General features: G+C 36.9%; 1 protein-coding gene across 6 annotated transcripts in view; it reads right to left on the minus strand.

The window, feature by feature from the left end:
- Window positions 1-12,884, minus strand: part of VPS13B (vacuolar protein sorting 13 homolog B) — a 478,583-nt gene that overhangs the window by 68,632 nt on the left and 397,067 nt on the right. For all 6 annotated transcript variants that reach the window (XM_055800741.1, XM_055800742.1, XM_055800739.1 and 3 more), the window contains 2 exons: window positions 12,483-12,690; window positions 11,953-12,137 (listed from right to left, as the gene is read on the minus strand). In XM_055800741.1, the coding sequence (XP_055656716.1) occupies window positions 11,953-12,137; window positions 12,483-12,690 (393 nt within the window). The remainder of the gene's footprint in view (window positions 1-11,952; window positions 12,138-12,482; window positions 12,691-12,884) is intronic.

Raw genomic sequence — 12,884 nt, forward strand, 5'->3', positions numbered from 1 at the left:
TAACAAAAACTGTTAGTAAGATAAATCTAAAACAAAGCAGAGAATTTGAAGGTTCCTCCTTTTTCTCATTACTGCTGTGGACTATAGACATGGGAGATCTGAAAACTGCATGGTACTGTTCTGATGAAGAATGAAAATGGTCTGTTAGTAAGTTTTGATAGGAAGGGAAGCAGCTCCCTCCCAGTGACAGTTCCAGTCCTGCCCCCTATAAGTAAAGGACGCAAAGAAACAACTCAGCTGAAATAATTGCCTTGGAGCAGAAATCTTTTGAATTAGGAGTGTGTGGATTCTTGTTCTCTGTGAATCTCTGTGAATACATAGTACTGTAACACAGACATTATGAGGATCACCTCTGTGAACATACATCAACTTTCTACAAAAGCTCTCAATTTCAGCAGAGCTGAAACCTCTGTAATTTTCCACAAAAAAACACCAAGCCCCAAACAAAAACTCAAAAACCTTCTTATAAATTTGCATCCTTCAAGTCATTTCCTGCATGCTTGTTAACCTATCAGCAAGACAGTATTAATAACCAACACGAAGTATTCCCACTAATGTACTACAACGTGATAGGTCGTGGTTTTTGTTATTCATCTTATCTTGTGTCACACATTACCTGTACCAGAATAATTTAATTCCTATTTGGAAACTAGGGGTCAAGAAATACTACAGACTCTGTTAACACTATGTTACGTATTAATATTTTCATCCATACGTTGTACACCCTATTGACCACATGGATACTCCTTATTCCCACTTTAATAAAACGCAATGGGAAAGAACTGACTGTTGATCCATATGTGCTTTTTAAAGGCTTTCATGATCACAACATGCTTCTAGATTTTCCTGTGACCTGATGTTATCCTCCCAGCTTTAGACTGCTTTGCTAATCTGGATTTGAAAAGCCTTGGGTGCCCACCACACATCACTAGGTATGTTTCTCTAGCTGAGCTCTCTAGCTAAGCAGAGGACCAACACCAGTGCACTTCCACAAGCTGTCACCTTACCATAACTGATCATACCTACAATTCACTATACATCTTGTCATAATGCGAACAGGTACCAGACACAGACGGCATTGCCATTTAGGATATAAATAAGTAAAATACCTCCATTTCTTAGCTAATCCCATCTTTTGCACAGACATCTTTTTTTATCTCTAGGAAAAAGCTACAGCCATCTGCCTGCTATTTTAAGGTTGCTGAATGAATCTATATAACAGTATGATTGCTTTATTATTTAAGTACTGGAGCATATAATTTTTAAACTCAATATAAAAAATGGACTTTTAACTATACACATGCAGATCTCTTTGGCTGCAAAATACATCTTGTCCAGCTGACAAAGAAAGAGATTAACAGCTGGGTTACAGAATGTGCTTGATGTTGCTTTCAGTGATGCTTCCTTTTGATTCATGTTTTTGCTAGAAAATAAGCTTTTACAGAATAAATGCTCACTTCTTGAATCTCAGCCCCTCAGATCGTGGGCGCTTCCTCTTGGAAATGAAGTTATCCTTGTTCCAGAAACAATTACTGTACAAGAAAATGTACACAGAAGGCAGGAAGCGTGTGTGTGTTTTATCTACTCCAAGCAGGGCCACCTAAGTGAATGAGAGGCAGAATACAATACAAACTAGCACTTTGTGTCAGACACCAACCCATGCTGAGATTTTAGCTCTAGTTTCCTGAGTGTGAATAAAATGATTGCTCTGTAATAAAGCTATTCTGTTATTAGGATATTTTACTGTTTTAAGGCCAACTGCCTTAAAAATATAATTCTGCCATTAGGTGAACAGAAGTCACAGTAGTAGGAAATAAAAAGCTTTATCCCAATTTTTATTAGGGAAAAATTCTTGGCAATAACTACCAAGAACATGACTATTAAATTTGATTTTGAAGTATTATTTATATAAAAATCGCAAAAGAACCCTGCAGAAAAATTTATTATGTAGAAAATACGCTCAAAAGAAAATTAATATTAAACAGAATAAAACCTCTGTAATATGCCTGTTCACATGACACACACAATCCAATCTGACCACTGGAACAATATTTTTGGACAACTGTAGGCCAATTCAACATCCACATTCCTGTTCAGCTTATGTGACTGACATTGTGACATCATCCTACAAACTGAACTGCCTGTTGGAAAACATTTTTTCAGCCTTCCTCAGGGCTAAGACTGTGTCATATCAGTGTGGAAAACAGCCTCTCCCAGCACAGGTCAACTACCAATTTTACCTTTTCATGAAGATCCAAATAAAGGAAAAAGATGGTGGTTTACAGTGAGGTAAAAATTTAGCCTAGTATCAGTAGTATTAGGAGTAATAGCAGTACTAAGATTAAAAACATTCTAGCCGTACAAAGCATTTGCTGCTCCCCCAGTTCATCTCCTTTGTGTTTTTATTACGGTTTTCTGTACTTTGACACCATTTTGATGTGTTACATACCTGTATATTTTTGGGCAGTAAAAGTTATTCCTCTATGGTGCACTCTCACTTTTCAACATTCAGGAATAATCAGATACCACACCTGGAGAAATTTTTCAAAATCTACCCATATAATTTCTTCACAGAATTTTTATACTTCTCTTTGAATTTGGTTTAACAAATTTTGTCCTCTAGAACATTTAAGTTATAAATACTCACTTTAAAACTGAATATGCAGTATCTGCTTAATTTAATTTTTTTTCCCTATTCATATTGAGGTCTTTGGCTGAATAATGAAAATAACTACTATTTTGCTTTCTAAGTAATAACATACACCTCAGCTCTTTCAACATTTAACAAATTTATTTATGATCCAATTAGAATATTTATTTTATTTAAATTTACATCTGTACTGTAGTTCATAAAATAAATATTAAATAGAGTTATAATAAAGAGATATGAAAGAAAACTCCTGCCTTCTGAGAGAAACTGTTCTTTAAAAAATACATAACTGCCTTTTAGCTGACTTTGGAAAAAAGCTTCTATACATCTTCAACTAATAGAAGCTATAAAAACCCCTTTGTAATATTGGAACCAGTTGAGAAACCACAAGTATTCAAATGCAGGAAATCATGATTTTATAACATTTTAATGTGATCTACTCTTGGGAAACAAAGTTAACCAAGCCCTATTTCTGTACAGGAAATATTCCACTGTACAGTTGTAATACATTGTGGTGAGGGGTACAGCTGCAATTTTTTCACCTGTAATGCCCCACTGGTATTGTGGCTTACTGAATTGCATCAAGATTGCCTTCCTGTCCGGAAAGCCCTCTAAGTACAAACAAGACTCTAAGCCCAGGTTTTATTTTCCCTTGGTATCAGAATATGGTAATTTAAGAGCCCTGAGAAATGTTTTTTAACCTTTTAGAAGAAATATGTAGCATTCTTTTATTAGGAACTATGTTCTTTGCCTTTTTAAAACAACATGTGACCAACTTATCAATTTATCAGGCTAGCAGGTTCAGAGCAAATGCAGGTGTGTATAGTAATGTAATCTGTCACAGATACTGGCTTTTTTTCTTTATGGAAAATTACTCTAAACACACTAACAGCTTTTCTTAAGAAAGCACAGAAGAGTGCTATGCTATAAGTGACATTTCGGCATGACTTTTTAAACAGGAAAATGTATGTAGTATTAAGTGTCAAACTCGTTTTTTTCTACTAATTGTCATTCATCTTGAGACTGAGTTTATGTGAAGATCACTTGCTTTTCTAATAATAAATTAAATACTGTTGCTTTTGCTATGAACTTAATTCATTGTTGCAAGTATTGAGAAACAAAAGTATATAGACAGGAGATCTTACATTAGGGACTTACCTACTTCTTGCAGTACTCCTCATTCTCTTTTTTTGATACAGGAAAAATCTTCCACATTTTATGGAAGGTGTTTCATTTTTTTAAGCTTCAGTATTTATTAATAATATAAGCATTATTCTGTTGAAATGTAGTTACCTCTGGGATTGAGGGTAGCAGCCTATTAATACCTAAAATACCGTGTAATTTTTGGTATATGGGCTATTTTGACCACATATTTTCACCACAGTAAAGCCTGGTTCCTACAAGCAGTGCCACAAGATCAGCATACAGCAGGAAGGGCTTGGGTTTGCAAAGTTTCATAAATCAGAGTTACAAAATCTGAAAAGTACAGAACACGAGGAGAGTGTAAATCTGTCATTTAGATAATCTGATGGTTTCGTCAGTCCTCTGGCACCCGGTAGAATTTTCACTGGCTCAGTAACCCCAAAGGGTAAATTTCAGTGTGATGCACAGGCAAATTATGCACAACTTCCATTAACATTCCCAACGAGTTACGCTTAACTCCCTGCAGACTGCACAGAAACTGTAAGCCAAACAATACAGTCTCATCTCAATGCAGTGAACACTAAGATCACACAGCAAAATAATTAAAATTATACACACAAAATACAGTAACAAAATAGTAAAGTCTAAGATAATCCTGCTCTCAGGCAAGGAAGTTCACAAATAATGTTTAAAGCTGGAATTCCTAAAGAGAACAGGCTCTGTTTCAACATCTGCTTAAGACTCACTGTGTAACACTGCAACTCCTTTAGCCCCTAAGTCCTTCCTTGCCAGAAAATTAAGACAATACTTATCATCAATAGTCAGAGTCTTAACTCTGGAAAATGTGCAGAATTCTGCCCAGCATCATAAAACTTGCTCACATCCAGATCATCTGAAGTGTAAGTGGCTCAGGCTGTAATGCAAGCCTACAGCCCTCAGACCAGTTGTTTACATGATGGCCTGCATCCTTTTTTGTATACATGCATGGATGTAAACACTGCTTCTACTGACAGAAAAGCAGTTTCCTATATTAGAATAAAAGGCATTTGTTACAGTCTAGTTTATGATCAGATATGCTCAATCATTATTCTGTATTCTGTATTTTGTTTCAAGCTTGTTGCAACTCTTCATGCAGTAGAGATCATAAACCCACCATATACAGTCTATGTACAGTAGAGGTATGACTAGTACAGTCATTTTCAACAATATCAAAAGGCAGAATTAACAAGAAATATAAGTTTTAAAAAGCAGAACCCCAGGCAAAGCACCAAATCTGCCTTCTGAGCAATTCACAACAGCTAGACAAATTATTTCATCATATGTCTAAAAAGTCTGATTATTTGAAGACAGTACTGAACTGTCTTCAGCATCTGGCAGCAGATTAAAAAATTTGCAAACCGACAGGTTTATCAATAAGCATGGTTGAACTTTACAGCTTATTATCTAATAACACTATGAACTTAAATCACTAACCTGTCACACACAAATCATCTGGATTTCCAAAATAGTTGTTGCTTTGGGAATATAAGAAATAAATCAAACATGAATAAAATTTGTGGTTTCCCAAAAAGCTCTTTTCCCAGACTCTCAAATGCCCAGCTGAACACTGTAGCCCCAACAGGGAACGAAAAGTAAAAAGGAAGCAGAGCCAGCCAAAAATGAGGTATTCTCTGTTAAAAGGAAAAATGAATGTCTTTGACATTGATCATAATTCTTTTCCTGTTGACTGTCATGTCAAATCCTTCCTGGAATAATGACTTACAGTAGGTCTAATGTCAGTCATTTTTAAGCTCATGCTTCCTTAAGCCACTGTTAAAACAACCACAAGGTGTTAGAAAATGACTGTTTATTGGCTGACAGTGTTGAAAAAATCAGATTCCCAACTGCAGAGTTTGCAAATGTTTTATTTAAATAGCATAAGCATGTAAGGCAACGCAAAAGACCATTTTTTTGAATCATCACCTTTTGAAGTTAGAAATATTTTATGTTCTCCTAAAAGAGATTTCACCATATCTGTAAATGCTCTGAGTAAATTTAACCAGAGTGGTTTTATTTACCTGGTCTTTCTTTATTGTTTAATAAAGCCTGCAAGTTAAGCCCTTGCGGCCTCAGAACTATACTCACTAACCTAATTTTTGCCAGTAGACTTTGAGATTTGGTTAATTTAATCACCACTTTTCTAAACCATGACTAACTACTCTGTTTATTAGGATACTATATAAAGAAGAAAGGCCAAAAAAGGAGACCTTAGCACACATTCATCTTTTCATCAGCCATTATAATGCTGACTACACTTGCACGCAATAGGAATCCTGGCAGGTACACAAGGGAAACATCCTCTAATACAAAAACCTGTTAGGGCTATAGTTCAGTAGATGTTTTATTTTAACTTCCTATGGAGAAAAGAACAAATGCCATAGATTATCTTCCTTTTGTCTTGTAAGCTTTAACAGCTTGTATCTCTCACTGGATGACAATCCAGGAGAAAGAATTTTAAGTCTGTGTTGGTGATGCAGCTTAAATAAATCAGAGAGCTCAGAATTTGGAGCATTACACATTATACGACCAATTTGATTAGACAAATATGGTTTTCTCCACCTTTTAAATCCATGGCCACTTGTGTAAATGCTCTTGTGACAACACATAGCTTTTTGTTTGAGATATGGGGCAGTGCCAGCAATATCCCTTACTGGAAAGATAATGCTGCTATGGAATGGCAAACACTGAGATCTCTGTAAAAAGTTCACTAGCTAGCACAGGCCTGCAGCTGTACAGGAAATCATTGGCATGTCCTGTTCACCTGCTGGCACAGAAAAGCAAAATACCTCCTTGATGGCATACAAGTTGCTCTCCTATCTTGGTGAGCCCCTCCCAACCTAAACCTGTCAACCTTGTTCTTGGTAAAGATAAATGATATAAAAAAACTGGCTCAGATGAAATCACAAAAGTAGAAAAACCCCACAGGCTAATCAGAGGCAAAGACAAATAAATCTGAGATTCTCAAGATCGTAGGAACCCACAGGAAGACTTCAGGAAACTAGACGCATACAAGCACAGTTTTAAGCCACACAGCATGGATATCCAACAGCAGTTTCTTTGAGCTTAAATGCCTAAATGTAGCTACCTCCCTATTGGATCTGTACAATTTGAAAGTCACTGTTGAATCACTAACAGATATTTTTTTTCCTGCAACTCCTTCCTTCAAATTGTAAAAATACCACAGAAAATACCACTTACCCTTTCTCAAATGCTGCAGCCTGACTGATCCAAGGAACTGTACAAGCATGGTTGAATTTAGCTTACATGATAGCTCTGAAATACAGTCCCTTACGATGTGGAATAAATTCTTCTTCAATTACTCTTTATGTTCTGGGACAGTAGCATTTTCTGCATAACTGTAACTATTTTCAGGAATTAGAAATTGCTCCTACTCCTTTCTTTCTTATGCCATATTTCCCAAGCAACTGGAACAATCAGGATGGAGGAAATGGCCACAAATTCTCTTTCAGCTGTCCTCATAACCAGCTCAAGCCAATGTTATCATTTGGGAGATGAGAAGAAAGACTGTGAAGCCCTTCCTCTGCAGTTTAGACTAGCACACTCCTCCCTGTTCCTGAGTTGCTCACGTATCTTCTAAACACCGATATCCCTGCAGGAGACATTTCTATATACCTTATAAAACATATCCTGCTTGAAGGCTGCTACCATGCTCCGAAGTCCTCAGTGGAAGACATTTTATGGACTGATTCACAAGAATGAGAATCATCACGACCAAGAGATTCCAACTTTAACTGCTACGTAACAAGTACATCACAGAGCAAATAAAAGACCTATTGTCACATAATGATAAGCTGGTTGCCTTGTAGAACACAGTTAACTGTTAAGCAGGGAAACTGAGGCATACCTTAGGTCTTCACATGTGAATACTTGCTGAGACAAATCTATTATCTGCACGGTTGTTACTATAGAAATCATCTGCACAAGAGTGTCCTAAATGTAACTGGTTTGGAGCAAGAAGAATAGGCTTTGTGTCTCTGGTTTCATGTACATACTTTCTTTAAACACATACTTTGGTGAAGTACTCACTGACTGAAAAAGGGAAAACGTAACCCCCATTTTTAAAAAGGAAAATAAAGAAGACCCGGGAAACTACAGGTTGGTCATTCTTACCTCTTTGCCTGGCAAGATCATGGAGCAGATCCTCCTGGAAGCTATGCTAAGGCACATGGACAATAAGAAGGTGACTGGTGACAGTCAACATGACTTCACTCAGGGCATATTGTGCCTGACAAATTTGGTGGCCTTCTACAATGGGGTTACAGCATTGGTGGATAAGAGAAGAGCAATTGATGTCATCTACCTGGACTCGTGCAAAGAATGTGACACTGTCCTGCACAACATCCTTGTCTCTCAACCGGAGAGACATGGATTTGATGGATGGACCACTCAGTGGGTAAGGAATTAGCTGGATGGTTGTACTCAAAGAGTTGCTGTCAATGGCTCAATGTTCAAGTGGAGACTGGTGATGAGTGGGCATTCCTTAGAGGTACGTACTGGGACTGGTGCTGTTCAACATGTTTGTCGGCAACATGGACACTGGGACTGAGTGCACCCTCAGCAAGTCTGTCAATGATACCATGTTGTGTGGTGCAGTCAACATGCTGGAGGGAAGGGATGCCATCCAGATTGACCTTAACAGGTTTGAGAGGTGGGCCTGTGCAAACCTCATGAAGTTCAACAAGGCCAAGTTCAAGGTCCTGCACGTGGGTCAGGGCAATCCCAAGCACAAATACAGGCTGAGTGGAGAATGGATTAAGAGCATCCCTGTGGAGAAAGACTTTGGGGTGTTGGTGGACAAAAAGCTCAACATGGCCCAGTAATGTGTGCCTGCAGCCCAGAAAGCCAACTGAACACTGGCCTGCATCAAAAGAAGTGTGGCCAGCAGGTCAAGAACATTAGTAGCATGTGAAAATGGGACAATGAGGGATGAAAAATTAAATAGAAAGGGGCTGCAACATCCAGTAAACAGGAAGAACAAGTTCAGATACTCTCAGTCTCCCAAGATATAATCCTGATGTAGTTTCTTGCAAGTGCATCTAGGATTTGCTCTGACTTCCTTCAAACAAATATATCAAAGCGCTATTTCAAAACTGCTAAAGAAAAGGCAACATGCTATGCCATGGCAGAAACATCAGTTCTTCATTTTCCCTCCACAAATAAAAACAACAATGTTGGGACTGTAAAAAAGGAAAGAAACTTGATCAGTGAAACTGCTTAACTTTGCCACAACACAAGTAAAGGCACAAGGAAAATAAGCTCTTGGGACAATCTGGAAATAGCAGCAAGGCAAGGTTTTACAGAAACTGTATAGTTCATATCAACCCTTATAATCTGAAGCTGTTTGCTTATCCTTTGGCTGCAACAGATGACACACAACTTCATTATCTAGAAAACTTCTCTTACTGGTGAAGCTTGTGCAAGTTCCAGGAATTTGAAGAACAGCCATAAAACCAAAGAGACTTCTAAAACCTACCCATGATTAAAGTGGTATGCCAAAAGTTTAACAAAGGTAGATAGTCAGATGAAATGTCACAGCAACTTACTTGGAAAGAAAGAACATGCAACTGGCAAACTTCTAATTCAAGACAAACTACAGAAGTGCACCTTTGCCTGGATTTATGTTAAGTAATGGATTAAAGGAGACTAGTAACATTAGGTGAAACTATGGGTTCTCCTAGCATTTGAACATATACACAATCCTGGGAAAGTTTTTAAAATATATTTTTAATATACTTTGATATCATTATTGTCTTCAAATTTAGATCCTTTTTTTCAAAAAAGCTCTTGCAGATGTTCCTCTAAAGTTTCATGTCAAGAAGTGCATAAATGTGTTGCTTTGTCTTTTTTTTCTTTATATTTTGTGAATTTTCCATATGCGCTGAATACTCAATACATAAAGAAACAGATACATAGCCGTACTTGGGAAAAAATGGAAGGCCTCATGATTAATTTAAATCAGAACCTAAATTTTGAGATGAGTATTTGGTAAATGTAGTTTATTTAAAAAATTTTAAAATCAACTCTGTATTACTTACTCTACCCACATATCTATGTTAGACTAATAAAAAACATGCATACTATCCATGTTTAAAATGGCTGTTTATCTACATAGTGTGGAGCTGCAGTGTGTAGGAGGTGCACGGCCATTTGTGGAAAATGTTATACATCACCACCTAGAGCCAGGCAACAGTTATTGCCATAATTAATGGCCCACTACCAAAACGTGGATCCTTCTGTAGGCATTTCTGCACTCCATGTGCTGCCCAAGACCACAGTTTTTGAATAGATGTCCTCTAATCTGGCTGATATCTTTCATCTCTTCTCTTGTAATTAAAAGCTCAAGGTAGTAATATAAGACTTACTAAGAATTAATTAATCATAAAATTGACAGACCATAAGAAGAGAGCATACTACAGTAAAAAGCATCATGGTGGGAAGGTATACAGGGATGCTTGACCACAAACTTAAAATGAGACTGATGGACACAGTTTTCTGAGCTCAGTGCATAAGATTAAACGCAAATCTGAAGAATTACATTAGGACGAGTAGAAGCTGACAGAACCTGAACACTGGTAGCTGAGTGCTTCCCAGTCTCTACCTTACTGTCCGAGGCAATTGCAGCAGAAACAAGAGAATTGCAACTACCTTCTTTTCTCTGGACTGCAGCACGGCAGCACAAAGCAGCAGAATGTGTGTGCTACTGTAAGTCCAGCTAGGTATGCCCACTTGAAGAAGAACCGATATTCCCCCTGTAACAAGGTCATATTATTACACAAGCACATACATTAAGCTCATGATGTCTGTTATCTATAATGGGAACTTAACGTAATTATACCAAAAACTTGGTGTGCTGTGCTCTGAAAATACCATCCTGAAAGAAGGCAAATTGCTGGCTTTCATAGCAACCTAATAGGGTCATCAAGACAGCATACAATAATACAATTTTGATCTTTGATTCAAACCTCATGCCAAGTGGAGCTGATTTTTTTTCCCATTTAATTTTAATTTTCATATAACTGAAAGGAGCTGACATTTGGCTGTCTAGAGGGCAAAGAAATTGGCAGGACACTTACATGATCTCACTAACAGTATGTGCATGGTAATAACATTATACCATTTATCTGAGGAAGATTATCCTACTTATCCATAACTGAAAGCATATTGGTGAGTAATTCACTTTAAAAAGCAATTTTTAACATTATAGCAATAATGAAATAGAATTCAACATTTCTGAACAAATAGGAAGAACTGGGAGATATTTGTTTCCCTTGACTCACAACACTATTCTGATTAACAAGCAGATTGAAATTAAAAAAAACCCCACAATTTGTAATACAGAAAGGAAACAGATTAACAAAATTAAAATTGAGCTAAAATCAAAATAGGTATGCAAGGAGTAAGTGAATTTATAAAAATGAATTACACTAGACAGGAGAGAATTTAACTACCTGATTGTGTATCTTAAAAAGCAAAATTTCTCAGAGTTAGGGATCAGTCTAATTGTGAGATATGGTCTATTTTGGGGGCACAGTCACATAAATGCAGTGCTCAGCCCTCCTTTGAAGGGCAAACTGGACTGCCCACTTCAACCCTCTCAAAGCAAAATGAGGGAATAAAGACCCTTTTTCTCTACCTTGTAGATCTTACTAGAAGAAGTACAGCCATCTGCCACCATGTGGGAGAGGATGGACAGATTGGAGATTTGAGTTCAATCATTCCACTGAATCTTGGCAATTTCAGACCAGGTCTTTCCTCACATGTTTCAGTTGCAAATCAAATGAAGTCTGCGTAAAGACTGATGGATGAAATCATAGGATGCCAGATTAAAAACTCTGTATGCTTGCAAACAAGAACTGATAAATTTGGCTATAGCTTATTATGTAATGGAAAACCTTTACAGGTAAGTGGTTAAAATGCTTGTACAAGTAGTTTTAAAACTAAAGATGTGCTCAAGCTGTGGAATTTACTTCCTATTGATTTTATAGAGCTCCTGACATTTGTTTTGTGCTAATTTTTAATAAACCTAAGTTTGAAAACATTCCCTTTACAGCAATAACGTTTTCTTTTGTTAATGAAAGTAGAAAACTCTCATTACCCACCTGAAGAACATCTCCAAGGTCAGCAGTGCTGATATCTGGGTCTTCAGTGGTATTAAAAGGAACAGGATTAATTCTCACAAGAGTGAGCACTCTGGGTTCTGGGTACCTCCACAACATCATTCCTGGACTATCCTCAGTTTCATTGTAAAACACAACTTCATAGGCACTGGGCAATTTTTGTGCTTCTGTCAAATGAAAGAAAGTTGCAATCTGTTATATAATTTCTAGAAAGAAACATGCTGGTTTATGAGACCAAAGTAGTTAAAAATAAACCCCTCAGGATCAAAAGGAGAGAAAATAAAAAAGTAATTTCCCTGACTTTTAAAAGATTACAGCTTAATGGAAAGAAATCAAAAAAGTATTATTCTTTTTTTTTCATTCTAGCAGATGTCTTTTCAACTGCTTTTCCAAAAAACCTAAAGTTATTCACTGTAAGAGGCAAGAAATCTTTAATAGCTTACTACTGTATTTTCTTTATAACTAAAAAAAAAAATAAATCTTGAGCAATAATACAATATTATTCTTCTTACCTGCATCTTGTATATACTGGAACAGGCCTGTTCTCAGATCATCTGAGGTATGCTCAGTTTTTGAGGCTTGATTCCTTTCCATGGAAAAACAAGTGGGGTGCATACGTTCAGATACGAATGTCTCTACACTGCTCTTATTAGTAAGGTACTGCCACAGAAGCTCCCGGAGAAGAACTAAACAGTTCAAATGCTCTTGACCCCAGAAAACCTTTAAAAAAAATGGGGGGGGGGGCGGGGAAGATAAAGGAAGAGACAAACAATTACATACAAATATTTAGTAATTTTTGAAGGAAAAATCTTCCCAAAACAATAGGAATTTTATACAGCTTTCAGCCTGTTCTACCTTAATTGCTTTCAAGTATCCTGAATGTGACAACAAAAAACAGGAAGAAAAAAATATTT

The sequence above is a fragment of the Falco peregrinus genome, chromosome 3, assembly GCF_023634155.1.
Source record: "Falco peregrinus isolate bFalPer1 chromosome 3, bFalPer1.pri, whole genome shotgun sequence".
In the NCBI taxonomy this organism is placed as follows: domain Eukaryota; kingdom Metazoa; phylum Chordata; class Aves; order Falconiformes; family Falconidae; genus Falco; species Falco peregrinus.